This window comes from Agelaius phoeniceus, chromosome Z, assembly GCF_051311805.1.
Source record: "Agelaius phoeniceus isolate bAgePho1 chromosome Z, bAgePho1.hap1, whole genome shotgun sequence".
Taxonomy (NCBI): domain Eukaryota; kingdom Metazoa; phylum Chordata; class Aves; order Passeriformes; family Icteridae; genus Agelaius; species Agelaius phoeniceus.
Genome location: NC_135303.1, coordinates 93,510,966 through 93,538,198, shown reverse-complemented (window position 1 = coordinate 93,538,198; position 27,233 = coordinate 93,510,966). Strand labels below are relative to the sequence as shown.

Sequence of the window (27,233 nt, the reverse complement as noted above, 5' to 3'; positions counted from 1 at the left end):
AAGAGCAGCTGCTGCCCCAGCAGTCACCTCGCAGAGCCGGACCCGCAGGGCTGACTTACCCACGGGGAGCAGGAGCCCTGTGGAGCTGCCCGGAGCCTGCCCTGGCCCTACTTATACAGCTCTGAGGGGCAGGAATGCCAAACAAGCCCCACGCAGAGGCAGACTGCGGCACTGTTTGGGATCAGCCGGGACACGCTCTCTCCAAACAGCGATTACCCCGCCGGGGTGCCCTGATAACAGCGCCAAGGTTTCACGCTCAGCACCCTGTCCCTGCACAGCCCCGGGAGGGCACTCCCTGCTGCGGATGCGAGCTGCCCCCCATCCAAAAATGCCTTCATCCGTCAGCCAGAAGACATGGGCCGCTCGCACGAAGCGGATGAAGGGATAAACAAGGCCTTCATGGAGCAGCAATTCAGCATTCCACGCCGTGCACCAGCACCTCCTCAGCCGCGCCAGCAAGGCAGCGCTGCAGGCTAGCACAGCCCAGGAATGAGAGCTTTCATATGCCAAAAAGGCACGGGTAAGGAGAACACGGCTCCCAAACGTTCCCAGCAACTCTTCAGGCAGCAAATGGAGTATTAAGAGCCAGGATCACTTGGCTGGCCTGGCTTGAGGCCCATGAGTTGCTGGGGTACGTTTCAGTTCGATGTTCTACAGAGCAGCAGGCACAAACAGAGCCTGACGAAGGGGGGTTAAGAAACAGAAGAAAGTCTTCCTGATTTTCATGGTTAGGAAGAAAAACTCACGTGGATTTCACTTCCTTGCCTTTGTGGAGGTGTTACTACAGTTGAGGAATAAAGGGCAGGGCCTGCTACAAGTCCCCAAAACTTCACTAAACCCCAGTCAAAGTGCTCTAGCCATTCAGCCACGCGGATTTTTAAACTTTTAGCTGAAAAATCCCTTCATCCAAACAATTCCCATTTTCAACACTGTGATCTGGCTGATATCTGAGGCCACAAACCCAGACCCTTCCAAAACACTCAGCTCCTTTCCTGCCTGTTAAAGGCAACCTTCAGGGCACTCTTAGCACTGAGGAGTGGTTTCTGCTCCCCCTCGCCCCTACGGGAGCCACGCTTTGCAGTGTGGGGAGAACCACCGAGCCCCGGGCAGAGAGCAGCGGCCGCAGCAGCGGCTGGGGTGGAGCCGGAGCCGGGAACGCGATCCGGGCAAGCACAGCGGGGCCAGGCCGGGCGCAGCTGTGCGGGAGCGGGCTCACCAAGGAGCTCGGTCTGAGAACAGCGGGAACACGATCCGGGCAATCACAGCGGGGCCAGGCCGGGCGCAGCTGTGCGGGAGCGGGCTCACCAAGGAGCTCGGTCTGAGAACGCCGCGAACACGATCCGGGCAATCACAGCGGGGCCAGGCCGGGCGCAGCTGTGCGGGAGCGGGCTCACCAAGGAGCTCGGTCTGAGAACGGCGGGAACACGATCCGGGCAATCACAGCGGGGCCAGGCCGGGTGCAGCTGTGCGGGAGCGGGCTCACCAAGGAGCTCGGTCTGAGAACGGCGGGAACACGATCCGGGCAATCACAGCGGGGCCAGGCCGGGTGCAGCTGTGCGGGAGCGGGCTCACCAAGGAGCTCGGTCTGAGAACGGCGGGAACACGATCCGGGCAATCACAGCGGGGCCAGGCCGGGTGCAGCTGTGCGGGAGCGGGCTCACCAAGGAGCTCGGTCTGAGAACGGCGGCAGCAGCACAAACCCAGGGGAACTGCCTGGAGGCACGGGCAGGAGGCAGCGCCCCTCCATGCCACCTTCCCAGCACACCGGGCACTCCCAAACCGGGAGCAGCCGTTGCTCACAGGGAAACTGCGCGACAGGCAGCCTGACCTGCAGGGAGCTCGCAACACTGTGCTCGCGAGAGCCACGATGCTAATGCTGGGATTAAGGAAAAAATGATAAAAAATGAAGGTAGAATATATAGCACAGCCTGGTACCAAGGGGAAAAACAGCTCCTGCGGGGTGAGGGCCGCAGTGGGCTCTGGAAAGGTTGGATGGAGAGAGGGAAGCAGCAATGGGAGCGCTCAGAGAGAGGCCCCGGGTGCACGCAGGGAGTGCAGGTGCAGAGGGGACAGGGCTGGAGAGCACAACGGGGCAGCACACGCAGAGAACACGCAGAGAACACGCAGAGAACATGCAGAGAACACACAGAGCACAACGGGGCAGCACACACAGAGAACACGCAGGGAACACGGAGAGAACACGCAGAGAACATGCAGAGCACAACGGGGCAACACACGCAGAGAACACGCAGAGCACACTCAGGGCACACGCAGAGCACACGCAGAGCACACGCAGAGCACACACACAGCACACGCACAGCACACGCAGAGCACACGCAGGGCACACACAGAGCACACACACAGCACACGCACAGCACACGCAGAGCACACGCAGGGCACACACAGAGCACACACAGGGCACACACACACAGCACATGCAGAGCACACGCAGAGCACACGCAGGGCACACACACACAGCACACGCAGAGCACACACAGAGCACACACAGGGCACACACACACAGCACACGCAGGGCACACACAGAGCACACGCAGAGCACACAGCAGCCAGCCCGGATCCGTGAGTGTCGCTGCTGGGTCCGAATGCACCCGCGCTCTCCACAAGCCTGGCTGGCATCAAGCCTGGTCCTGCTCCAGATCCTCTTTTACATACAGCTCCAGTACAGGTACACCTGGTTGGTCAATTAATCAATACATCTCACCTGAATGGCTAATTAACAAGGTGCCTTCCTTATAAACAATATTTGAGAGAAACAAGAAAACAGAGAGTAGGAAAACAGCACCTGCTGTTGTTTATGATAATAAGCTACCATTGTTTATCTTCAACTCTCTAAAGTCTCTCAGATGGATTCTGACAAAACTTTTCTCGTTTTCTGGCTCCCTGACCAGGCTGTCACATCCACAGAGCCCGAGTGCGCCCTTGTGACGGAAACCCAACCGGCCTGTGGAGCTACAACCGGAGAAACAAGGGTTTCACAGGCGCTGCTGTGCCCAGCTGGGGCTCAGGAAGCCCTCGAGCAGCAGTGAGGCAGAGCGAGCCTCTGCTGCCCTCTCTCAGCACAAACCGCCCCGCAGGCAGCCCCGCGCCCCCGAGCAGCTGAAACAGTGGCCGTGAGCTGGGATGGTGACAGACGGGCACTGTGACACACAGCGGTGACACCGGCCCTGCCCCAGGTATACAAATGGCCATCAGCTGGGATGGTGACAGAGGGGCACTGTGACACACAGGGGTGACACCGGCCCTGCCCCAGTGCCCCCGAGCAGCTGAAACAACGGCCATGAGCTGGGATGGTGACAGAGGGGCACCGTGACAGGGGTGACACCGGCCCTGCCCAAGCACAAATGGCCACCAGCTGGGATGGACACTGTGACATTCAGGGGTGACACCAGCCCTGCCCAGGCACAAATGGCCACCAGCTGGGGTGGGCACTGTGACACTGTGACAGATGTGACACCAGCCCTGCCCGTGTCCCCAGAGCAGCTGGGGTGGGCACTGTGACACTGTGACAGATGTGACACCAGCCCTGCCCCAGTGTCCCCAGAGCAGCTGGGGTGGGCACTGTGACACTGTGACATTCAGGGGTGACACCGGCCCTGCCCAGGCACAAATGACTGCGAGCTGGGGTGGGCACTGTGACACTGTGACACTGTGACACTGTGACAGATGTGACACCGGCCCTGCCCCGGCACAGCGCTGCACTCTTGCCACGCTGCAGAGCCTGGCACAGCTGGGCAGGCTGTGGTCCCTGTCCCCAGCTGCAGAGGCCCGAGCCCTCTGCAGGGTGCAGCAAACGCCCTTCAGCAGCAGCCACGCCTGCAGGGAACATTGCCGCCCTGACCTTAAGGAAACCACTTCCAAGGAAACAAGGAAACAAGGGCACGGATACTAGAGCACAGTGACAAGGACAGACGCAGCCCCACCAAGGCTGGCTGGTGGTGCCACACAAGGCCAAAGGGAAGGATGTGGGGGTGCAATTCTGGGGGGGTGAGCAGGGAAATGAGTTAATGCAAGACACACTTGAGAGAACTAAACTGCATCTCCAAGTCGCAGCCATGAAAGCAATTTTTGGGGAAACACATCCAAGAGAGACCAAGGATTGCTGATTGCTGAAAGCTGTCAGTGATGCCCTGTGAGCGTGATTCACGAGTACCAGCCAGGGCAGACAGATCCCCAGCACTACTCTGACACCAGGCAGATATCCCCAGATATTCTGGCAACACGGCTAATTAGAGCGGCGTGCAAACTGGTGTGCTGCGAGGACGCTTCACACGAGAAAGGCTCCTGCCTCAGCTGCTGCCCCCAGAATCAGACAAACACAGAGATGTCAGGAGTGCACTCGATGGCTTTTAACCACCAGAACATTACTACGGAGTTCTGCTGTTTAATAATGCAAGGGCAGAAGTTTTACGATAAACACGACTGAGGAAAATCCATACACCAATAAAACAAAAAGCAGCTTGTGATTTGATGAAGATATGAGTAAGTGATTAAACTGCAGATATTTTCCAGCACATTAGATTATTATCTACTTGCCCCACGGCTGAACAGCAGCAAAATGTCTCATTGTAGGCATGAGAACAATTAGCACCAAAGAGCAGGGGAGGAGCACCGAGGAGGCGCCCGCCACGCTCCGTGCAGCAGGGCTAGCAGTGCCCAGAACACTATTTCTGTGCGCGCATCTGAATCACCAGCGTCAATTCTCCTCATCTCTCTGGCAGCAGCCACCGAAATTTAAGACACATGGCAGCAGCATAAAGCTGGAGAGCTGGAGAAGAGCTTGGAGGAAACTGAGTGGCACCAGTTTTGTGTTGACACAAAGTTCACGGGTGAGAAGCCGGAGCAGCCACCTCTCCGCGGGACAGGCTGGTGTGGAGTGGGTGCCCGGGGCTGCTCTGGCACCTTTCTGCTCCCAGCTCCCACCTGTGCACCCAGCCCTGCCCAGAGCACTTCCCAAGTGCCCAGAATGAGGGGGCAGAGAGGGCAAAGCTCCCTGGGGGCTCCAACCCTTCCCAAGTGCCCAGAATGAGGGGGCAGAGAGGGCAGAGCTCCCTCTGGGCTCCAACCCCTTCCCAAGTGCCCAGAATGAGGGTGCAGAGAGGGCAGAGCTCCCTGGGGGCTCCAACCCTTCCCAATGCCCCAGAATGAGGGGGCAGAGAGGGCAGAGCTCCCTGGGGGCTCCAACCCTTCCCAATGCCCAGAATGAGGGGGCAGAGAGGGCAGAGCTCCCTCGGGGCTCCAACCCTTCCCAATGCCCAGAATGAGGGGGCAGAGAGGGCAGAGCTCCCTGGGGGCTCCAACCCCTTCCCAAGTGCCCAGAATGAGGGGGCAGAGGCTGCAAAGCTCCCTCAGGGCTCCAACCCTTCCCAATGCCCCAGAATGAGGGGACAGAGAGGGCAGAGCTCCCTCAGGGCTCCAACCCTTCCCAATGCCCCAGAATGAGGGGGCAGAGGCTGCAAAGCTCCCTCAGGGCTCCAACCCTTCCCAATGCCCCAGAATGAGGGGGCAGAGGCAGCAAAGCTCCCTCAGGGCTCCAACTCTCGTTGGAGGAATGGCACCAGGGTAACCCCACTCCAAAGCGCACCCTCCCTGTGAGGCACACGAGGGAAAAGCTCCCCCTGCTGTGATGGCCTGACTGTACCATGTGCTTTAAACCCCAGCAAGTTCCCTTTTGCCCGTTTCTCCGCTCTTTCTCATTTTCACTTTTTGAGAAGGCACGCAGCAGAAAAACAGCAGAAAAACAACTCCTCCTCTCAGCACAGGCCTCTGTGTGGTCAGAGCAGGAAGATCTGCACACCGCAGCACATGAGCTCCTCTGGCACTGGAGCCACCCTGGGGACAGCCCTGTGTGCCACCCTGGGGACAGTCTGGGGACAGCCTGGGGACAGCCCCGTGTGCCACCCTGCACAGCCTGGGGACAGCCCCGTGTGCCACCCTGGGGACAGCCCCGTGTCCCAGCCTGGGGACAGCCCCGTGTGCCACCCTGCACAGCCTGGGGACAGCCCCGTGTGCCACCCTGGGGACAGCCCCGTGTCCCAGCCTGGGGACAGCCCCGTGTGCCACCCTGCACAGCCTGGGGACAGCCCCATGTGCCACCCTGGGGACAGCCCCGTGTGCCACCCTGGGGACTGCCTGGGGACAGCCCCGTGTGCCACCCTGGGGACAGCCTGGGGACAGCCCCGTGTGCCACCCTGCACAGCCTGGGGACAGCCCCGTGTCCCACCCTGCACAGCCTGGGGACAGCCCCGTGTGCCACCCTGGGGACAGCCCCGTGTGCCACCCTGGGGACAGCCCTGGGGACAGCCCCGTGTGCCACCCTGGGGACTGCCCTGGGGACAGCCTGGGGACAGCCCCGTGTCCCACCCTGGGGACAGCCCCGTGTCCCACCCTGCACACAGCCCTGGGGACAGCCCCGTGTCCCACCCTGCACACAGCCCTGGGGACAGCCCCGTGTGCCACCCTGGGGACAGCCCCGTGTGCCACCCTGGGGACAGCCTGGGGACAGCCCCGTGTCCCAGCCTGGGGACAGCCCCGTGTCCCACCCTGCACACAGCCCTGGGGACAGCCCCGTGTGCCACCCCGCAGCACCACGGGGAGCAGGAGATGACATCCCGGGAGAGGCCAGGCGCAGGGCGCAGAGGTGTTGGAATTCCTGCCGGTGGAATGAAGGGCAGAGCAAACCCAACCCGGCGGATCCCGCGGCTCCCCCCGCCCGGGGGTTTGTCACTCCTCAGCCAGCAGGGCCCGTGGCTGCAGCGAGCAGCGGCAGCGAGCAGCGGCAGGGAGCAGGGAGCCTGCCCGGAGCGAGGGGTGTGACTGTGATGTCCACAGCCCAGCAAGAGGTGCGCCAGATAACATCTGCTCTCTACAGCAAGCCGCACGGGGACAGCGTTCCCTGCGCTCGCTAGAGCTCAACAAAAACTCACCTCTGGGCATGGCACGCATGGAAAGCTCCAGCCCCGGCCAAAATACAGTTTTTCAGGAGGTTAACAGCAGAGAGAACAGAGCCCGAAAATCCCCGCAGGACCCTGACAGCAGCTCCTCCCTGGGATCTGCTCTGAGCACCTTTGTTCTCACCAAGCCAGTTGATTCTCTCAAAGCTCCCATCCCCACTGTGCCAGCCCAGCCTGAATGCATTATGTAAAGAGCTATCTGCTTAAAAACAGAATTCTAATCAGTGTGAGGCACTCTGTGCTTCTCCCTGGGCCTCAGCTCTTTGAAATAAAGTTCCTGAATCAGTATTAAACATGCGTGCTTATGCAACAGGCAAATCCACAGAGGCTCATGAACGCAGAGGGGAAGAAACTCCTGGTGGTCACAGGGAAAGAGCAGGGCCAGGAGGACAAGCTGTCACCTCCAGGTGTCCCTGGGGCAGGACAGGCCTGGCTGAGGGACTGTGCCCTGTGTTGGGGTCCTGGAGGGGCTGGGGCAGAGCTGAGCTCAGGAGCCTCAGCCTGGCAGGGGACAGGAGGCTGGGAGCTGGGACAGGAGCCCTGAACAGCTGGGACAGGAGCTGGGAGCTGGGACAGGAGCCCTGAGCAGCTGGGACAGGAGATCTGAGCAGCTGGGACAGGAGATCTGAACAGCTGGGACAGGAGCACTGAGCAGCTGGGACAGGAGCCCTGGGCTGGGACAGAAGCCCTGAGCAGGGACAGGAGATCTGAACAGGAACAGGAGCCCTGAGCAGGGACAGGAGATCTGAACAGGAACAGGAGCCCTGAGCAGGGACAGGAGCCCTGAACAGGGACAGGAGATCTGAACAGGGACAGGAGCCCTGAGCAGGGACAGGAGCCCTGAACAGGGACAGGAGCCCTGAACAGGAACAGGAGCCCTCAGCAGGGACAGGAGCCCTGAGCAGGAACAGGAGCTGTGAGCTGGGACAGGAGCCCTGAACAGGGACAGGAGCCTTGAATAGCTGGGACAGGAGCCCTGAGCAGCTGGGACAGGAGCCCTGAACTGGGACAGGAGCCCTGGGCTGGGACAAGAGCCCTGGGCTGGGACAGGAGCCCTGAACAGGGACAGGAGCCCTGAACAGGGACAGGAGCCCTGAGCAGGAACAGGAGATCTGAACAGGGACAGGAGCCCTGAACAGGGGCAGGAGCCTTGAACAGCTGGGACAGGAGCCCTCAGCAGGGACATGAGCCCTGAACAGCTGGGACAGGAGCCCTGAACTGGGACAGGAGATCTGAACAGCAGGGACAGGAGCTGTGAGCTGGGACAGGAGATCTGAACAGGGACAGGAGCCCTGAACAGCTGGGACAGGAGATCTAAACAGCAGGGACAGGAGCCGTGAGCTGGGACTGGAGCCCTGGGCTGGGACAGGAGCCCTGAACAGCTGGGACAGGAGCCGTGAGCTGGGACAGGAGCCCTGCCGGACCCCTCTGTGAGCGCTGGTGAGCCAGCCCGGCGCTGCTGGCTGTGTGCAGCCGTCGCTCTGGGCTCTCACACCGCCCCATTCCACGCTGGGTTACCCCTGCACCATCCACCCAGCCGCGGCACGGCCTCCGAACCGCACGGGTCACGGCGCTGCCCCGAGCCGGCACCCGCGGGTTTGGTCTGTGATAACACACGCTGTAGGCTCTGCCGCCCCAAAACCGCTGCCAGCACGGCTCTGGACAGCCAACAGAAGATAGCAGAGGCCAAGGCGCTAAGGAGCACGCACAAAACCGCTGGGGCGCTCCCCCAGCCCACGGCAGGGAGTGCGGACGGCGGGGCGGCTTTCGGCCGGGGACCGAGCCTCAGAATAAAAAGTTTGGGAGCGGGAGCGGGGGGGGGCTCCCGTGTTTTTCTCGCCGGGGAAAAGCGAGGAGGTGATGAAGGGGGCAGGGAGGAGGCGATGAAGGGGCGGCAGGGAGGTGGGGATGAGGCGGGTCAGGGGCCGTAAAGGAGGGGAGGTGGGGAGGGAGCCCGGGCAGGAGGGGACGGGAGCGGGGGAGGAGCCCGCCGAGGGCCGGGGAAGGCGCCCGGGAAGGTGGGGAAGTGCCCGGGGAAGCGGCCGGGCAGGGGCGGGGAAGGAGCCCGGGCGGGGAGCCCAGCGCAGCGGGCGCCGGGAGCGGATGGAGCGGATGGAGCGGGTGGAGCGGGTGTTACCTGGGCCGCCGTCCGGGCGCGGCCCGAGGCCGCCGTGAGGGGCGGCGGCGGCGGCGGGGGAAGGCCCGGGCCTCCGCCCCCTCCCCTCCGCGCGGCGGGGCGGGGCGGCGCTCGCGGGCGCCGGGGGCAGCGGCCGCCCGCTGCCGGCCCCCCCGCCGCCTCCTGCCCGCGCTGCCCGCGCTGCCCGCGCCGCTCGCGGTTTGTTTGTTGTCGCTGTCGCTGTCGCGGCCGCCGCCGACACGTCCGGGCCGCCGCCGCCGCCGCGCATGCGCCAGATCCGGGTCCCGCGGCGCCTGCGCGGCGCCGAGAGGGGCGAGGGCGGGCGCGTTGTGTTTGTGGTTGGCGGGCGGCGCTGCGGCGGCGCGGGGAGCGGCCGGGCGCGGGATCCGTGACGTGCGGAGCCCCGGGACTGGGAGCCCGGGATGGGACCTTGATACCCGCCGGGCCCCTCATTCCCTTCCCGCCGCGCCGGGCTCTTCATTCCCGCCGAGCCACCCGCCCAGGCTCTGGATGCCACGTCCGGGCCTCCTTGGACACTCCAGGGCTGGGTACTCCAACCCTGCCTGGGCAGTTCCAGCTCTTGACCTCCCTTTCCATGGAGGAATTTTCCTCAATATCCAGCCTGAGCCTGCCCTGGCCCAGCCTGAGGCCGTTCCCTCTGCTCCTGTCCCTGTTCCCTGGAGCACAGCCCGGCCCCCCCGGCTGTCCCCTCCTGTCAGGAGCTGTGCAGAGCCACAAGGGCCCCCCTGAGCCTCCTTTGCTCCAGGCTCAGCCCCTGCCCAGCTCCCTCAGCCTCTCCTGGGGCTCCAGCCCCTTCCCAGCTCCGTTCCCTGCCCTGCACACGCTCCAGCCCCTCAGGGCCCGTTCCCAGTGGTGGCTCCAGAGCAGGACAAGGCTGGCGGTGCCAACACTGGGGGAGCACCTGGGGTTCTGAGGGTGACCCCATAAAGGCGGCCATGGCAACACAGCCCCAAAAAAGTGAAAAATCTCTCAAATCAGAGAATGTTGAGATGGATTGGATTGAAAGGAACCTTAAAACCCATCCAGTCCCACCCCCTGCCATGTGCAGGGACACCTTCCACTGTCCCAGGCTGCTCCAAGCCCCATCCAGCCTGGCCTTGGGCACTGCCAGGGATCCAGGGGCAGCCCCAGCTGCTCTGGGCACCCTGGGCCAGGGCCTGCCCACCCTCCCAGCCAGCAATTCCTAATTGCCAAGAGCCCAAAATCTGTGCCTGCCCTCTGGCACTGGGAGCCATTGCCTGGCTGCTGTCCCTGCAGGCCTTGTCCCCAGTCCCTGTGCAGCTCTGCTGGAGCCCCTGGAGGCCCTGGCAGGGGCTCTGAGGTGTCCCTGGAGCCTTCTCTTGTGCAGCTGAGCAGCCCCAGCTGTGCCAGGCTGGCTCCAGAGCAGAGGGGCTCCAGCCCTGGCAGCAGCTCCGTGGCCTCCTCTGCACTGGCTGCAGCAGCTCCAGCTCCTTGTGCTGCTGGAGCCAGGGCTGGGGCAGCTCTGCAGGTGGGCTCTCACCTGAGCCCAGGGGCACAGGGGCAGGATCCCCCCTGCCCTGCTGCCCACGCTGGGGCTCAGCCCGGGCAGGGCTGTGCTCCTGCAGCCCTGGGAGCCCGGCGGCCCCAGCAGCGCCAGCCCCTCCACGTCTCCTCACCAGCACAAGCAAACTGCCCAAAAAGGGGACTTTGAAAAGGAAAAGGTGTTTCAGAACTAGAATGTTGCACCTTCCTGCCTTCCTGCTGTTGAGCTGCCATGTGAATACAGAACAGAATGGAAAAAGATGTGCAAAGTACCTCGTCCCCTGGAAAATACAATGTATTTTTGCTGAATACCGGGGGATTTTGGCAAGATGCTGTCACAGCCACTCTAATGAGAACCAAGAATAATGGGAATTAAAAAAAAATTGTTATATTGCCCTATAAAAATTTGCTGCTCACAGTGTTCAGTCATTTATAGCCAGTTCCACATCCTGAGGACCTTACGTTGAAAAGCAATACATAATGCTCCCATATTTGTCATCTCCTCCTGCGTGGATGGAACTGCAGTCTCGCCACGCCAGGAATTGCCGAGTGCGGTGCAAATCTCCCATTCCTGTTAATCGGGGGGCAAATCCCCCATGTCTGTAAATGTGGGGGCAAATCCCCCATGTCTGTAAATGTGGGGGCAAATCCCCCATTTCCGTCAATGTGGGGGCAAATCGCCCATGTCTGTCAATCAGGGGGCAAATCCCCCATGTCTGTAAATGTGGGGGCAAATCCCCCATCTCTGTAAATTGGGGGGCAAATCCCCCATTTCCGTCAATCTGGGGGCAAATCCCCCATTTCCGTCAATGTGGGGGTGTTCTGGCCCCAGGGGAGAGCTCCAGCCCCAGGGCAGGGTCCCCCCAGACGCCTGGGCCATGGCGCCTCCCTCTCCAGGTGCGATTAACAAGCCCTCATTAAGCAGTTAATGAGCTGGGGCTGCAGCGGGGCTGGGGGCGGTGGCAGAGCCCCCAAACACCCCCCTGTCCCCAAAACCCTCGGGTGGAATTCCTGCCACCCGCGCTGCCTCCAGCTGCCAAGCACTGTGCGTCTACGAAATAACAGCAATAAATACAGCCTAATAATCATTACGAAATAATATAATAATAATAATAATAATAATAATAATAATAATAATAATAATAATAATAATAATAATAATAATAATAATAATAATAATAATAATAATAATAATAATAATAATTTCATATCTTTATTTATATAAAATATATTATTATTATATTATTATACGAATTATTATATGAATATATTACATATACATTTTATTATTATTAATAATATTATTATATATTAATATCATTTATATTAATATTATTATTATTAATAATAATTTTTATATATTCATTTATATAAAATATATTATATTATTATTATATGAATTATTATATAAATATATATTTATATATACATTATTATTTTTTAAAGTAATATTATTATAATAATTATAATAATAATGATATTATTATTACTATAATAACAATAAAACTAATTATTATATAATAATTATTATGTAATAATTGTATAATAATGATATAATATTAATATAATAATTATTGTATTAATATTCTTAATAATATATGATGAACACTAATTATTATATAATAATAAATTATCATTGTTATTGTTATTGTTATTGTTATTGTTATTGTTATTGTTATTGTTATTGTTATTGTTATTGTTATTGTTATGTTAATAATGAATACAAATTAGTAATAAAAATTGCACTAAGCTGCCCCCTGTGCCAAACCAGGGGTTTCATGGAGACCTGGGCCAGGTCCTGCCACCTGGCCAGAACACATTAATTTCACATTTATTCCAAACCACCCCGGGTAAAACATTAATAAATACACAGTTCCACACAAACAAACACAACTCAGTCGGAGACAACTCTTTTTATTGTCTGTTAAAAAAAAAAACAAACCCACAACCAAAAATACAACAAAAACAACAAAAAAACCAAACCAAACCAAAAAACCAAAACAAACAAAGCCAAAAAAAAAAAAACCCCACCCCAAAATCCCACCAGAAAAAACCAACCAAACAAACACCACAATAAAAACCCAAAACAAAAAAACAAAACCGACAAAACCCCCCAAAAAACCCCAAGCAAAAGACAAAAAACACCCAAACCCCAGCAAACAAACAAACAAACAAACAAACAACAACCACAAAAGCAGAAGCTCGTGTTTGTTATTTCAAGGGGCGGCTGCAGGATCCCGCCCGGGCCATGGGGAGCAGCTGAAAGCCAGGCTGAGACACCCACAGCTGGATTTGGCACGCACAGCTGGATTCGGCACCCACAGCTGGATAAAGCACGCACAGCTGGATAAAGCACCCACAGCTGGATGGAGCACCCACAGCTGGATGGAGCAGCACCCATAGCTGAATGGAGCAGCACCCACAGCTGAATGGAGCAGCAGCCACAGCTGGATGTGCACACTCAGGGCACACTCGGGGCACACCCAAGGCACACTCAGGGCACACTCAGGGCACACTCAGGGCACACTCGGGGCACACCCAAGGCACACTCAGAGCACACTCAGGGCACACTCAGGGCACACTCAGGGCACACTCGGGGCACACCCAAGGCACACTCAGAGCACACTCAGGGCACACTCAGGGCACACTCAGGGCACACTCAGGGCACACTCGGGGCACACCCAAGGCACACTCAGGGCACACTCAGGGCACACTCAGAGCACACCCCAGGCACACTCAGGGCACACTCAGAGCACACTCAGAGCACACTCAGAGCACACTCAGGGCACACTCAGAGCACACTCAGGGCACACTCAGGGCACACCCAGGGCACACTCAGAGCACACTCAGGGCACACTCAGGGCACACCCAGAGCACACTCAGAGCACACCCAGGGCACACTCAGAGCACACTCAGGGCACACTCAGAGCACACCCAGAGCACACTCAGGGCACACTCAGAGCACACTCAGAGCACACTCAGGGCACACTCAGGGCACACTCAGGGCACACTGCAGAGCACACTCAGGGCACACTCAGAGCACACTCAGAGCACACTCAGGGCACACTCGGGGCACACTCAGGGCACACTCGGGGCACACTCAGGGCACACTCGGGGCACACTGCAGAGCACACTAAGGGCACACCCAGGGCACACCCAGGGCACACTCAGAGCACACCCCAGGCACACTCAGGGCACACTCAGGGCACACTCAGAGCACACTCAGGGCACACTCAGGGCACACTCAGAGCACACTCAGAGCACACTCAGGGCACACTCGGGGCACACTCAGGGCACACTCGGGGCACACTCAGGGCACACTCGGGGCACACTGCAGAGCACACTAAGGGCACACCCAGGGCACACCCAGGGCACACTCAGAGCACACCCCAGGCACACTCAGGGCACACTCAGAGCACACCCAGGGCACACCCAGGGCACACCCAGGGCACACTCAGAGCACACCCAGGGCACACTCAGGGCACACTCAGGGCACACCCAGGGCACACTCAGAGCACACCCAGGGCACACTCAGAGCACACTCGGAGCACACTCAGGGCACACTCAGAGCACACCCAGGGCACACCCCGGGCACACCCAGGGCACACTCAGGGCACACCCAGGGCACACTCAGAGCACACTCAGAGCATACTCGGGGCACACTCAGAGCACACTCAGGGCACACCCCGGGCACACTCAGAGCACACTCGGGGCACACTTGGGGCATACTCAGAGCACACCCAGGGCACACCCAGGGCACACTGCAGAGCACACCCCGGGCACACCCAGGGCACACCCCGGGCACACTCAGGGCACACTCAGGGCACACCCAGGGCACACCCCGGGCACACCCCGGGCACACCCCGGGCACACTCAGGGCACACTCAGAGCGCACCCCAGGCACACTCAGAGCACACTCGGGGCACACTCAGAGCACACCCAGGGCACACCCAGGGCACACTCAGGGCACAGCTGGTGCCTTTCTGTGCTGCAGGGCCGCTCTCCCCGTTTCCCCGCTCCCGCTGCCCTCAGCAGAGGCCTGTGCGCCCCCCTGCCCTGCCCTGCCCCGGGCTCTGCTGCCCCGGGACCGTCCCTGCTCTCACAAAACTCTCCCCATCTCCCTTCCGCCCCTTCCTTCCTCTTCTCCGCAGCATGAAAAGCTCCTCCTGCACTTTTAACCGGTCCTTCTGCTGGTAACAGCTAAAATAAGAGGAACTAGCCCCGGAGGAACTCTTCCAGGAAGGCAGGAGGATGTTTAGAATGAGTTATTCAGAGCCTAAAGATGATTTTAGAAACTCTTCTCTTACACACCCGGCACTTGTTGAGACGCCCTCGTGGTGCAGCAGAGCAGAGTCCTTGTCTGCTGTCGGGAGAAACCCTCGGGCACATCTGTTGGAATGCAGAGCAATTCCGCTCTCTGGTAACCCACAGATGATAACGGGGAAGATAAACCCACTGAGAACACAGACAACGGATGGTCCAAACCTCTCGGGGCCGGCACAAACGTTCCCGTTGATTTAATTCAGGTCTCACTGGCAGTCAGGATCAGGAGGGAGTTTGTACCCAGGCTCTGAGGGGAGGGGAGCAGGCTGAGCAGGGGCACAGGGGAAGCTGGAAAAGAGGCAGCTGTGGCTCATTCTCAAGCGCTGGAATGCACTGAATGGAAAGTGCAGCAGTTCTGCACAGCCCCGGCACTGAGTGTGTCTGATTCACTGACGTGCCCAAAGCAGCCAGGGTTTAAATCCACAGCCATGACCTGGCCCTGAGTGCAGCAGTTCTGCACAGCCCCGGCACTGAGTGCACTCCGATTCACTGACGTGCCCAAAGCAGCCAGGGTTTAAATCCACAGCCATGACCTGGCCCTGAGTGCAGCAGTTCTGCACAGCCCCGGCACTGAGTGTGTCCGATTCACTGACGTGCCCAAAGCAGCCAGGGTTTAAATCCACAGCCATGACCTGGCCCTGAGTGCAGCAGTTCTGCACAGCCCCGGCACTGAGTGTGTCCGATTCACTGACGTGCCCAAAGCAGGCAGGGTTTAAATCCACAGCAATGACCGACCTGGCCCTGAGTGCAGCAGTTCTGCACAGCCCCGGCACTGAGTGTGCTCCGATTCACTGACGTGCCCAAAGCAGCCAGGGTTTAAATCCACAGCCATGACCTGGCCCTGAGTGCAGCAGTTCTGCACAGCCCCGGCACTGAGTGTGCTCCGATTCACTGATGTGCCCAAAGCAGTCAGGGTAATTTAAATCCACAGCAATGACCTGGCCCTGAGTGCAGCAATTCTGCACAGCCTGGCACTGAGTGTGTCCGATTCACTGACGTGCCCAAAGCAGCCAGGGTTTAAATCCACAGCAATGACCTGGCCCTGAGTGCAGACCCTGCAGCCTTCAGCTCTTCCTCCCAGGTCAGGGAAAGGAGCCTTCCCTCCCTGTGGAATAAACGGCACTAGAATGGCACCAGTGTCTCAGCTGTGCAGCCAATCCCCAGACCCATTGCCCATTAATTACCCTGGCCTGATGCTGCCGTGTGATGCGCTCTGCCCCCGCTGCCCTTTACCCAAAATCACCCATTCTGAGCCCGGATTCACATCCTACATCAAAGCCCTGAAGCTGTGCCCTGAGCTGCTGGTCACAGCTGTGGATAAACAGGAGTAAAAGCGGGGGTTTGGGTATTCCAGCGAGCAGAGTGGGTCAGGACAACAGCGCTGCTCTGCCCCTGTGTGGAACCCAGCACAGCTGGAGCGCGCTCGGCTCCTGAGCGCCCAAAATCGGCTGTGGCACCACGGCCTGTGCACGGGACGCTGTTCCTGTCAGAGAAAAGGAAACGCAGCTTGAGGGCAGATGGAACAGGTCGGCACGACCCGCAGACTCTGCCTGCTGCACACAGCATTTCTGGGGCAAAACCAGAGAGATCGGCGAGTTTCACGTTCCCCACGCCCGCCACTCCTGCCGGCATCATTGCTCTAAGAAATCAAAGAATCCTGCGGGAATCCATAAAATCAGAGGGTTTTGGGAAAGTTGCAAAAGGCAGGCCTCAGAGAGAGCAGGACTGTGATTAGAGCTAAGCAGCAGCCATGAGATTGGTCAGCAAAAAAATTATGTAAGAAGTAAAAAAGAAAGGACAAATGGAACAATGGTTTGTGTATTAATGCTTGTCTAGAATAACTCTTTAAGTTGCAGAAAAGTGTATTTAGTGAGATATTAGAAAGTTTTAAGCTTAATAATGGAGCTTTGGGCATTGTGCTTTAAGGCTCACAAGCAGGTATTGTGTTTGAAATAAGCAAGCATTGTTCACACAAAGGTACCTGTGCTTATGGTGATTGGATGGAACTGCTGTCCATGTGCTTTTGCTTTGTGTGATTGGCCACAAAACTTTTAAAGTGAGTTGTAACATTTTCAGTTTGACACCTAAAACGTGAGCTAATAGCATCTTTTTGTTGTCACAACTATGTAATGAGACTGATATTAGAAGACAAAACAGCTCAAGAGGCGTTTCTAGCAATTCAGTCTCGTAATTTGTACTCGTTTGTAATTTGCCCCCAGTTTGTCCATAATTTGTACTCGTTTGTAATTTGTCCCCAGCCAGCAACAAACCCCTCCACATCTGCAGCACGTTTGAATCCCAAACGTGGATGATTGGTGTGATTCAGTTCTGATTTACTGTCAGCACAGGCAAGGCAGAGGCTGTGCAGGGCGGGGACAGCCCCTGGATCTCACCTTGCTCCGTGTGGGCAGAGACCAGGGAACGCCAGCCCTGCTCCTGTCCCTGGCTGTGCTGCATTTCAGCCCAGCAGGACCAGCACAGGCTCTGCCCTCAGACCCACCCGGGAACGCCAGCCCTGCTCCTGTCCCTGGCTGTGCTGCATTTCAGCCCCAGGAATCAGCACAGGCTCTGCCCTCAGACCCACCCGGGAACGCCAGCCCTGCTCCTGTCCCTGGCTGTGCTGCATTTCAGCCCCAGGAATCAGCACAGGCTCTGCCCTCAGACCCACCAGGGAACGCCAGCCCTGCTCCTGTCCCTGGCTGTGCTGCATTTCAGCCCCAGGAATCAGCACAGGCTCTGCGCTCAGACCCACCCGGGAACGCCAGCCCTGCTCCTGTCCCTGGCTGTGCTGCATTTCAGCCCCAGGAATCAGCACAGGCTCTGCCCTCAGACCCACCCGGGAACATCACCCACCCCTGCTCCTGTCCCTGGCTGTGCTGCATTTCAGCCCAGCCCAGCACAGGCTCTGCACTCAGACCCACCAGGGAACGCCACCCCTGCTCCTGTCCCTGGCTGTGCTGCATTTCAGCCCAGCCCAGCACAGGCTCTGCACTCAGACCCACCAGGGAACGCCAGCCCTGCTCCTGTCCCTGGCTGTGCTGCATTTCAGCCCCAGGAATCAGCACAGGCTCTGCCCTCAGACCCACCAGGGAACGCCAGCCCTGCTCCTGTCCCTGCCTCTGCTGCATTTCAGCCCAGCCCAGCACAGGCTCTGCACTCAGACCCACCCGGGAACGCCAGCCCTGCTCCTGTCCCTGGCTGTGCTGCATTTCAGCCCCAGGAATCAGCACAGGCTCTGCCCTCAGACCCACCCGGGAACATCACCCACCCCTGCTCCTGTCCCTGGCTGTGCTGCATTTCAGCCCCAGGAATCAGCACAGGCTCTGCACTCAGACCAGGCTTTGGGGCTTCCCAGCTGCCAGGGGAAACTCAGGGCAGGCTCCTCAAGAGCACTGGCTCTGCTGCTTTGTGTTGGAATTTGAAATGTAGGAAATCTTTAGGATTTTGGGTTTGTTAAAGTTTGGAATTTTTAGAATAAAGTTTAGAAAAGTTTTAGAATTTTTGGGTAAGTTAGAGTTTAGGATTAAACACGGGATTTGAGTTGAGGTTTTGGAAAAGGTTTCTAAACTTAAGTGTTTAGAACTTAACTTTAGAAACTCACTTAACTTAGAAGGGAGAATGTGGATTTATAGTTTAAAGCAGACACGCATTAGGCTAAGTAAAGGAAACTTTAGTTTTAAAACTTAAGATATAGAAAAAAGGTAGTTATAAAAGTAATTAAGAATGTTAAAACACAGTGCTGTAAGTTTGTGTGTTATAATATAATTAACTAAAAAAACTTACACTGTAGCATGAATCTATAAGACAAAATATTTAAGTTCTTGATGACAGTGTTTAATTAGCTAATAAGTCTTTAACAGGTTTTCTAACTAGAAGTCTTGTGACCTTGTGAGCCGTGCTATGAGGATGTGAGCTGAACTCACCTTTCTTACTTACGTAAGAGATAAAAAAACAAACCACATCACCAAAAATAATTCCCGTCTCAATTCAAAATTCCTCACAGCTTCAGATCAGCAAATTCACTAAAATTTGGGAAGGCCCAGCTTGTGGTTTGAGGTGGGGAGGGCAGGGGAGGGACGCAGGCTCTGTACGTCCCTTCAGGGAGGGAGCAGAGCCACGGCAGGGACAGGCAGAGCACGCGCAGGGGACATTCCCCAGAGGGGCCTTTCTGCACACACAAACGTGCCTCTGTCGGGATAATTTATCCTTTAAATGCACGGGAGGGACACTTTAATGAGGAGCACCTGCCTGGGGCCTGCCAGAGCATGCTTCGCAAACGTTACTGGGCGTGACAACACGGCGCTGATGCTCCACAGCTTCGCATGCATTGAGCTGTAAACTCCCTTCCGACAGGAGGCCTAAACTCTTATTTGTTCATGAGAAAACTTCACCTGCAGGCGTGGAACGAGGAGAGCTCCTGCCCCTGAGCCCAGCAACGCCCCCGTCACTCCCACCCTGTGGCCACAAAGGCCTCGTCTGTCACTGTTTCACTGGCATCTTGTTGTGAAGCCCTCGGTTTGCACTGTTTCATTGGGATCTCTATGGTCACAAAGTCCTCGGTTTTCACTGTTTCATTGGGATCTCTATGGTCACAAAGTCCTCGGTTTTCACTGTTTCATTGGGATCTCTATGGTCACAAAGTCCTCGGTTTTCACTGTTTCATTGGGATCTCTGTGGTCACAAAGTCCTTGTTTTTCACTGTTTCATTGGGATCTCTGAGGTCACAAAGTCCTCGGTTTTCACTGTTTCATTGGGATCTCTATAGCCACAAAGTCTTGTTTTTCACTGTTTCACTGGGATCTCATGATGAAGTGCTTGTTTTTCACTGTTTCACTGGGTCCTCCGTGGTCCCAAAGTCCTTGTTGTTCACTGTTTCACTGGGATCTCATGATGAAGTCCTTGTTTTTCACTGTTTCATTGGGACCTCTGTGGTCACAAAGTCCTCATTTTTCACTGTTTCACTGTGATCTCATGATGAAGTCCTCATTTTTCACTGTTTCACTGGGATCTCATGATGAAGTCCTTGTTGTTCACTGTTTCACTGTGATCTCATGATGAAGTCCTTGTTGTTCACTGTTTCACTGTGATCTCATGATGAAGTCCTTGTTGTTCACTGTTTCACTGGGTCCTCCGTGGTCGCAAAGTCCTCGTCCTTGTTTTTCAGTGGGATCTCGATGGTCATGAGGTCCTCGGCCAGCGTCACCTGCTGTCCCGCCATGGCGGTCTCGGCCTGGCCCTGCAGGAGGCCGTCGCCGCCGGGCGGGTAGCGCTGGCTGAAGTGGGTCAGCACCAGCCTCCTGGCACGGCACGCTGCGGCGAAGCGCGCGGCCTGGCCGGGGGTGCTGTGCCCGCGCTGGCGCGCCGCGTCCTGCAGGCCGTCGGCCAGCGTGGCCTCGTGCACCAGCAGGTCGGCCTGCCCGCAGAGCCGCAGCGCGCCCGGCCCCACGGGCCCCGAGCAGTCGCCCAGGACGCAGACCTTCCTGCCGGGCACGGGCAGCGACAGCACGTCCCGCGGCCGCACCCTGGCGCCGCTGCTCAGCTCCACGGCGCGGCCGCGCTTCAGCTCCCCGTACAGCGGCCCGGGCGGGACTCCTGGCAGGGAAAGGCAAAACAGCCCCTCAGTGCTGCACCCGCAGTGCTGTTACTGCGGCGTCGGCTTTAAAATGCACCCCTCGAGGTGTGCTGGGCGGAGAGCTGGCTCGCCGGGAAAAAAACACAGCCTCGGTATAAAGGCCTATCTATATTTCGGATTTTTCGTACAAATCAAGAGCTTGTAACCTTAGGAGGAAGTGTGTTTGAAGAAAATCATGGAATCCTAGAATAGCTTGGGTAATAAGGCACCTCTGAGTTCATCCTGCTATGGGCAGGGACACCCTCCACCGTCCCAGGGTTGGACACTTCCAGGGATGGGGCAGCCACAGGGAAACTGCTCAGGGAAACTCTATCAGAAAACCCCAGTTATATTGCTCGTAATAAAGTCAAGGAAATCATGCAAATACACTGGCCATATGTTTTCCTGAAAGCCACGCTGAGCTGTTTAAGCTCTGGCACCTGAACCTGTCAGCTGCTGCCAGCATGAGCGCGGTCTGTGGCATTCCCTGGCACCAGCATCACACACCAGTTCAGAGCGCAACGTGGAGGCCAGACAGAAAACTGAAAATTGAGTTAAAAACAGGCTACGGAGAGAGACAGCTGCTCGGGTTTGCTAGGACACACAGGAAGGTGGCCATAAAAGAAGTAAAAAAGAGGAAAAATAAGTCAAAGTAGCTACCAAGCTCTTGCAGTATGTGCACTTTGAGCTTCCCGGGCCGGGGCTTCTCTTCCATCACGAAGCCGAAGGAGGGCACGCGGTGGAAGAGGCGGAACGCTCTCACAGACAGCTCCTCATCCTCCAGCAGCAAGTACGAGTCTGTTTCTGGATCCAGGTGCACAACTGTCCCCGGAGGCGCCTGGGCAAGCGCCTCGCCTCGGTCCAGGCCAGAAAAGTCCCGGAATTCTCCGTCGGGACACTGGTCCTGCGTGGGGACCAGCTCGTGCACGCTGTAGGGCAGCAGGGGCTCGGAGTGGGACAGCTCCAGGCTCCTCCAGAGGAAGCTCCGCAGCCCCAGGGGCCCGTAAATATCAATGGGTGCCACGCTGGCGTCGGGGCTCCTCTGGAGGCTGAGCGTGCACAGCAGCCCAGGAAGTCCAAAAATGTGGTCGCCGTGAAGGTGAGTGATGAAAATCTTGGTAATTTTGGCTGTTGGACAGAACAGGGAAAGACAAAGCCAGGAAAAGACAGGAAAATAAACAATGTAAGCACTCAGGAAGGATCGCCGTTTGGCCAGATGTTTGAAACAAGCGAGGAGGGAAATTAAAACCAGCGCTTAATGGACAAATCCTAACCCAAAAGGGGTTTCTTTCCCCATCCCTTCCACACGAGGAAGATTTTGGCCTGACAGGCCAAGGAGAGGCTGCAGAGATGCAAGGTTTAGCTCCTCCTAAGCCAAGCATTCCACAAGCATGGAACGGGCCTGGCTGGTGACATCTGCCACGTGAAATGCAAGGAAGTGCTGGGAAACATTTGAGCTTAAATCTTACAGAAAATCTGCTGACTAACGAGGAACACAATGAGGAATTTGTGCTGCTCCTTCTAGCCCATGAAACGAACAAAATCAAAAATAACCAAAACCAAACCAGCATGCAGTTTTGATTTCAGAGTTTTTTAAGCGGCAGTAACCGCGCTGTTGCTGACTGGTTTGTTTGACACAAGAGAAAAAATTGCTCTGTAAATATCTGGGCTTTCTCTGGTGCCTGGGCTGCCTGGCCCCAGCTGGGTCCTGCCCTCGCTGGGTCAGCAGAGCCCAGAACTCTCTCGTGGCAGACACATTAGGGTCTTTAGCCAGGCTGAACTCCCGTCTCCACACAGCCAGGCATTCCCTCCAGCACCTGCCGGGACTGAGCCACAGGAATGACAGAGTCCCCTTCTTTTGTTTTAAGGTGATTTCAGTAAAGAATTTCATAGGAGTTACTCCATCTACCTGACATTAAACTCCCTGATGGGTTTTGGAGGAGCAGAAGCTTGTATTTCTGTTTGTAACTGACAATTCATCTTCATTCTTTGGGGGAGAGAAGTCAGCTCTGGCCACTAAGGACTGTGGAAGCACAGCAGCTGTGGCAGTGAGGGGAGCTTTATTCCTGATTCGTTTGCCAAAAGGTGAAAGTTACCCCCAACACACATAGAGCCTCGCTTGAAGAGAGACATTTACCCACAGCAAGGCTCACCGCAGGTTTGTCTAGAGCTGCCTCCAGACAAACAACAACCAAAACGTTCCTGTTTCAAGCCGCTCGACATTGCCGAGCGCGATGAATTAATTAATTAATTCCGATTGTCTGCGGGAGGCAGCTCTGTGCCGAGGGGGGGCAGAGACGGCTGCGGGGCAGGTCGGGCCCGGGGGCGGCCAGAGACGGCTGCGGAGCAGGTCGGGCAGCCCCGCCCAAGGCAGCCCCGCCGGCGCTCCCTGCGCTGCTCAGCCCGGCCCTGCCCAGCTCTGCCCAGCCCTGCCCTGCCGAGCCCAGCCCAGCCCAGCCCAGCCCAGCCCAGCCCAGCCCTGCCGAGCCCAGCCCTGCCCTGCCCAGCCCAGCCCAGCCCTGCTCTGCCCAGTCCAGCCCAGCCCAGCCCAGCCCAGCCCAGCCCAGCCCTGCCCTGCCCAACCCAGCCCAGCCCAGCCCAGCCTAGCCCTGCTCTGCCCTGCCCTGCCCTGCCCAGCCCAGCCCTGCCCTGCCCTGCCCAGCCCTGCCCTGCCCTGCCCTGCCCTGCCCTGCCCAGCCCAGCCCTGCTATGCCCAGCCCTGCCCAGCCCAACCCTGCCCTGCCCTGCCCTGCCCAGCCCAGCCCTGCCCTGCCCTGCCCAGCCCAACCCTGCCCTGCCCTGCCCAGCCCTGCCCTGCCCTGCCCTGCCCAGCCCAGCCCAGCCCTGCCCTGCCCAGCCCAGCCCAACCCTGCCCTGCCCTGCCCTGCCCTGCCCTGCCCAGCCCAGCCCTGCTCTGCCCAGCCCTGCCCAGCCCAACCCTGCCCTGCCCAGCCCAGCCCTGCCCTGCTCTGCCCAGCCCAACCCTGCCCTGCCCAGCCCTGCCCTGCCCTGCTCTGCCCTGCCCAGCCCTGCCCAGCCCTGCCCTGCCCTGCCCTGCCCTGCCCAGCCCAGCCCTGCTCTGCCCAGCCCTGCCCAGCCCAACCCTGCCCTGCCCAGCCCAGCCCTGCCCTGCTCTGCCCAGCCCAACCCTGCCCTGCCCAGCCCTGCCCTGCCCTGCTCTGCCCTGCCCAGCCCAGCCCAGCCCAGCCCTGCCCTGCCCTGCCCTGCCCTGCCCTGCCCAGCCCAGCCCAGCCCAGCCCTGCCCAGCCCTGCCCAGCCCAACCCTGCCCTGCCCAGCCCAGCCCTGCCCTGCTCTGCCCAGCCCTGCCCAGCCCAGCCCAGCCCAGCCCAGCCCAGCCCTGCCCAGCCCAACCCTGCCCTGCCCAGCCCAGCCCTGCCCTGCTCTGCCCCGCCCTTCCCTGCCCAGCCCAGCCCTGCCCTGCCCAGCCCTGCCCTTCCCTGCCCAGCCCAGCCCAGCCCTGCCCTGCCCTTCCCTGCCCAGCCCAGCCCAGCCCAGCCCTGCCCAGCCCAGCCCTGCCCTGCCCCGGCTGCGGGCACCCCGGGCTGCGCGGTGGCACCTCCCGAAGCTGCCCCTGCCCTCAGGGCACAGACCTGCTCGCAGGTGGCTCTTCATGAGCTGTGTCTGCGTCCCCTCGCCGCAGTCGAAGAGCCAGCACTGCCCCGCCCTGCGCAGCACCAGCGCCGAGGCCCCGCGGGACGGGCTCGGGAAGGCCGCGCCCGTGCCCAGGAAGGTGACATCCAGAGACATCCCGGGAGGGCGGCACCGGGAGCACGGAGCGGCTGCCTGCTGGGACACGGAGCACGGAGCCACTGAGCACGGAGCGGCTGCCTGCTGGGACACAGAACACAGAGCAGGTGCCTGCTGGGACACAGAACACAGAGCAGGTGCCTGCTGGAACACAGAACACACACCAGGTGCCTGTTGGAACACAGAACACACACCTGGTACCTGCTGGAACACAGAACACAGAGCAGGTGCCTGCTGGGACACAGAACACACACCAGGTACCTGTTGGAACACAGAACACACACCAGGTGTCTGCTGGGACACAGAACACACACCTGGTACCTGTTTGAACACAGAACACACACCAGGTACCTGTTTGAACACAGAACACAGAGCAGGTACCCGTTGGAACACAGAACACACACCAGGTGCCTGTAGGAACACAGAAAACACACCAGGTGCCTGCTGGGACACAGAACACACACCAGGTACCTGTTTGAACACAGAACACACACCAGGTGCCTGCTGGGACACAGAACACATGTGCCAGGCTCTGGGACAGGAACAGCTCCCAGGGCACGGCTGGAGCTGTGCCAGGGAGAGTTAGGTTGAAAATCAGGGAAAGGCTCTTCCCCAGAGGGTGCTGGCACTGCCCAGGCTCCCCAGGGAATGGGCACAGCCCCGAGGCTGCCAGAGCTCCAGGAGCCTTTGGGCAGCACTGCCAGGGATGCTCAGGGTGGGATTGCTGGGGGTCTGTGCAGGGCAGGAGCTGGGCTGGGTGATCCCTGGGAGTCCCTTCCGACTTGGGATATTCTGTGATTTGATGTATTTGTGCAGGGAAACCAACAAACATTTTTGTTTGAAGTGAAGGCATCCTCCACAGTTCAGTGTGAGGATAAAATTCCCTTTCCCTTAAAACATAAAAGTAAAACCTGCCTAGAGCAGGATATGACTTTCAGACAACACATTATTTAAAAGCAGAGATTTCCTTCTTATGTCCTGGAAGATTGCAAACACACAGCCCAAGCACAAGACCTGTGTGGATTCCCAGAGAAAACAGCCCCATCCAGTTGGAACAGCTCTAAGCTCTAACCCCACCCAATAAATGAATAAATAATTTATTTCCTCTGAGCTCCGTTTAAATGTTGAGTTTTCCTGTGCGAGTGTTCCCTCTAGGAGCGTTTCAGGATGAGTTTCACCCAGCGTTTAATCACCATTCCCGGATTTCGGGAGCGGGCAGCCCGGAGATGCAGAGGGGGAAGGGTCACTTCCCCCAGAGCAACTTCAGAGAGGCAGGGGTGACCCGCGGGCACAGGCAGGGAGCACCTGTTTCACCCCAGATACCTGTGCCCAGCTGTGGATGTGTCCGTGAGGGTGTCTGCAGGAGGAGCCTGGCAGGGCCCACATGGACAGCCCACAGCTCTCCCACTCACCCCATGGAGTGGGATTCCTCCAGCCCCAGTCCTCCCAGAATTTGCTCCTGCCTTCTTTTCAGGAGGATTTAAAACTCCAGGCGCCTTAATATCTTCAGATAGCTTTCAAAATAATTTCTCAAGATCAGTTGTTTTTAGTTGAGTTTCCACAGCCTCCCAGTTTTTGTTCCCTGGGAGGGTGGGCAGGCCCTGGCCCAGGGTGCCCAGAGCAGCTGGGGCTGCCCCTGGATCCCTGGCAGTGCCCAGGGCCAGGCTGGATGGGGCTTGGAGCAGCCTGGGACAGTGGAAGGTGTCCCTGCACATGGCAGGGGGTGGGACTGGGTGGGCTTTGAGGACCCTCCATCCCAAACCATTCCAGGATTCTGGAATTCCAGAAGAAAGTGCTCTCTTCCCAGGTGGGCTTGCAGGGTCGTCCCAAGCACGCCAAGGTGGAACCTGACCGGGGGGGCTCGGGGAGAGCCATGATTCATGTCCAAATGCAGAAATAAACACTTTGCAAATGCAACTATTTGCATTTTCCTTTTCCTCTGTGTAAAATCATTGGATCATACAAGAATTGAATGGTTTGGGCTGGAAGGAAATACTTGAAAATATTTGTATTGAAAATACTTGTATTCCAACCCCCTGCCATGGGCAGGGACACCTTCCACTGTCCCAGGCTGCTCCAAGCCCCATCCAGCCTGGCCCTGGGCACTGCCAGGGATCCAGGGGCAGCCACAGCTGCTCTGGGCACCCTGGGCCAGGGCCTGCCCACCCTCCCAGCCAGCAATTCCTCATTCCCAAGAGCCCAAAATCTGTGCCTGCCCTCTGGCACTGGGAGCCATTGCCTGGCTGCTGTCCCTGCAGGCCTTGTCCCCAGTCCCTGTGCAGCTCTCCCGGAGCCCCTGGAGGCCCTGCCGGGCTCCGAGCTCTCCCTTTCGGCACCCCGGGCCGAGCTCCCCTCAGCCGCCCCCGGCTCCGCCCGCGCTCCCGGCCCGGGCTCGGCGCTCAGGACACGCGGTGGGGCCGGCGGGGACACCGGGATGGGCTGAGGGGGCCCGGCCCCGCTCCCGACCCAGCCCCGGCCCCCGGCCTGGTCCCGGTTCCAGCCCGGGCCCGGCTCCGGCCTTACCTCTCGGGCGGCGCCAGGCGGGGCGGGCGGGCCGTGAGGAGAGCCCGCCCTGCGGCTGAGGGAGCGCGGGGCGGATCGCGCCCTCGCACCGACTGTGTCGGCAGGAGCGAGTGCTGGAGCTGCACCGGGTCCGGGCAACGCCGGGATGAACCCGGGCTGGGGCTGAGCAGAGGGAGCAGCCCTGGGAGAAGGAGCTGGGGGTGCTGTGGGTGAGAGCTGGAACTGCCCCAGCCTGAACCCCCCTGCCCTGTTGCCCTCGCTGAGCGATCAGCCCAGGCAATATAACAATTTTTTAAAATTCCCATTTTTCTTTGTTCTCATTAGAGTGGCTGTGACAGCACCTTGTCAAAATCCCCTGGTATTCAGCAAAAATAC

The 27,233-nt window shown here is 58.2% G+C and overlaps 2 protein-coding genes across 4 annotated transcripts in view; both read right to left on the bottom strand.

Annotated features, from left to right (window-relative positions):
* The window catches only part of SMAD4 (SMAD family member 4), a 40,915-nt gene extending 31,532 nt beyond the window's left edge, over window positions 1–9,383 (bottom strand). The window contains exon 1 of one of the 2 annotated variants that reach the window (XM_054651695.2): window positions 9,109–9,383. The gene's annotated coding sequence lies outside the window, so the exon portion shown is untranslated. The remainder of the gene's footprint in view (window positions 1–9,108) is intronic. The other variant, XM_054651698.2, reaches the window with a different exon arrangement.
* Window positions 9,384–18,610: 9,227 nt separating this feature from the next.
* On the bottom strand, window positions 18,611–27,190 carry ELAC1 (elaC ribonuclease Z 1). 2 transcript variants are annotated; one of them, XM_077171580.1, is made up of 4 exons: window positions 26,859–27,190; window positions 24,179–24,419; window positions 21,227–21,694; window positions 18,611–20,547 (listed from the first exon to the last, which is right to left on the bottom strand). In XM_077171580.1, exons 2-4 carry the CDS (start codon window positions 24,333–24,335, stop codon window positions 20,066–20,068), a joined length of 1,107 nt encoding a protein of 368 aa, XP_077027695.1. In that variant the 5' UTR covers window positions 24,336–24,419; window positions 26,859–27,190; the 3' UTR covers window positions 18,611–20,065. The 2 variants fall into 2 exon arrangements, with proteins under 2 accessions (XP_077027695.1, XP_054508504.2); XM_054652529.2 differs by having other exon boundaries at window positions 24,179–24,416; window positions 26,859–26,875.
* Between the last annotated feature and the right edge of the window lie 43 nt (window positions 27,191–27,233).

Bases quoted from the DNA above. Each gene is read 5' to 3' on its own strand.
- ELAC1 (XM_077171580.1), bottom strand. From the start codon at position 24,335: ATGTCTCTGGATGTCACCTTCCTGGGCACGGGCGCGGCCTTCCCGAGC. The intron at 21,695-24,178 runs GTCTGTGCCCTG...TCTGTCCAACAG, and splicing joins GAAGAGCCACCTGCGAGCAG to CCAAAATTACCAAGATTTTC. The intron at 20,548-21,226 runs GTAGCTACTTTG...TTTCCCTGCCAG, and splicing joins GCACATACTGCAAGAGCTTG to GAGTCCCGCCCGGGCCGCTG.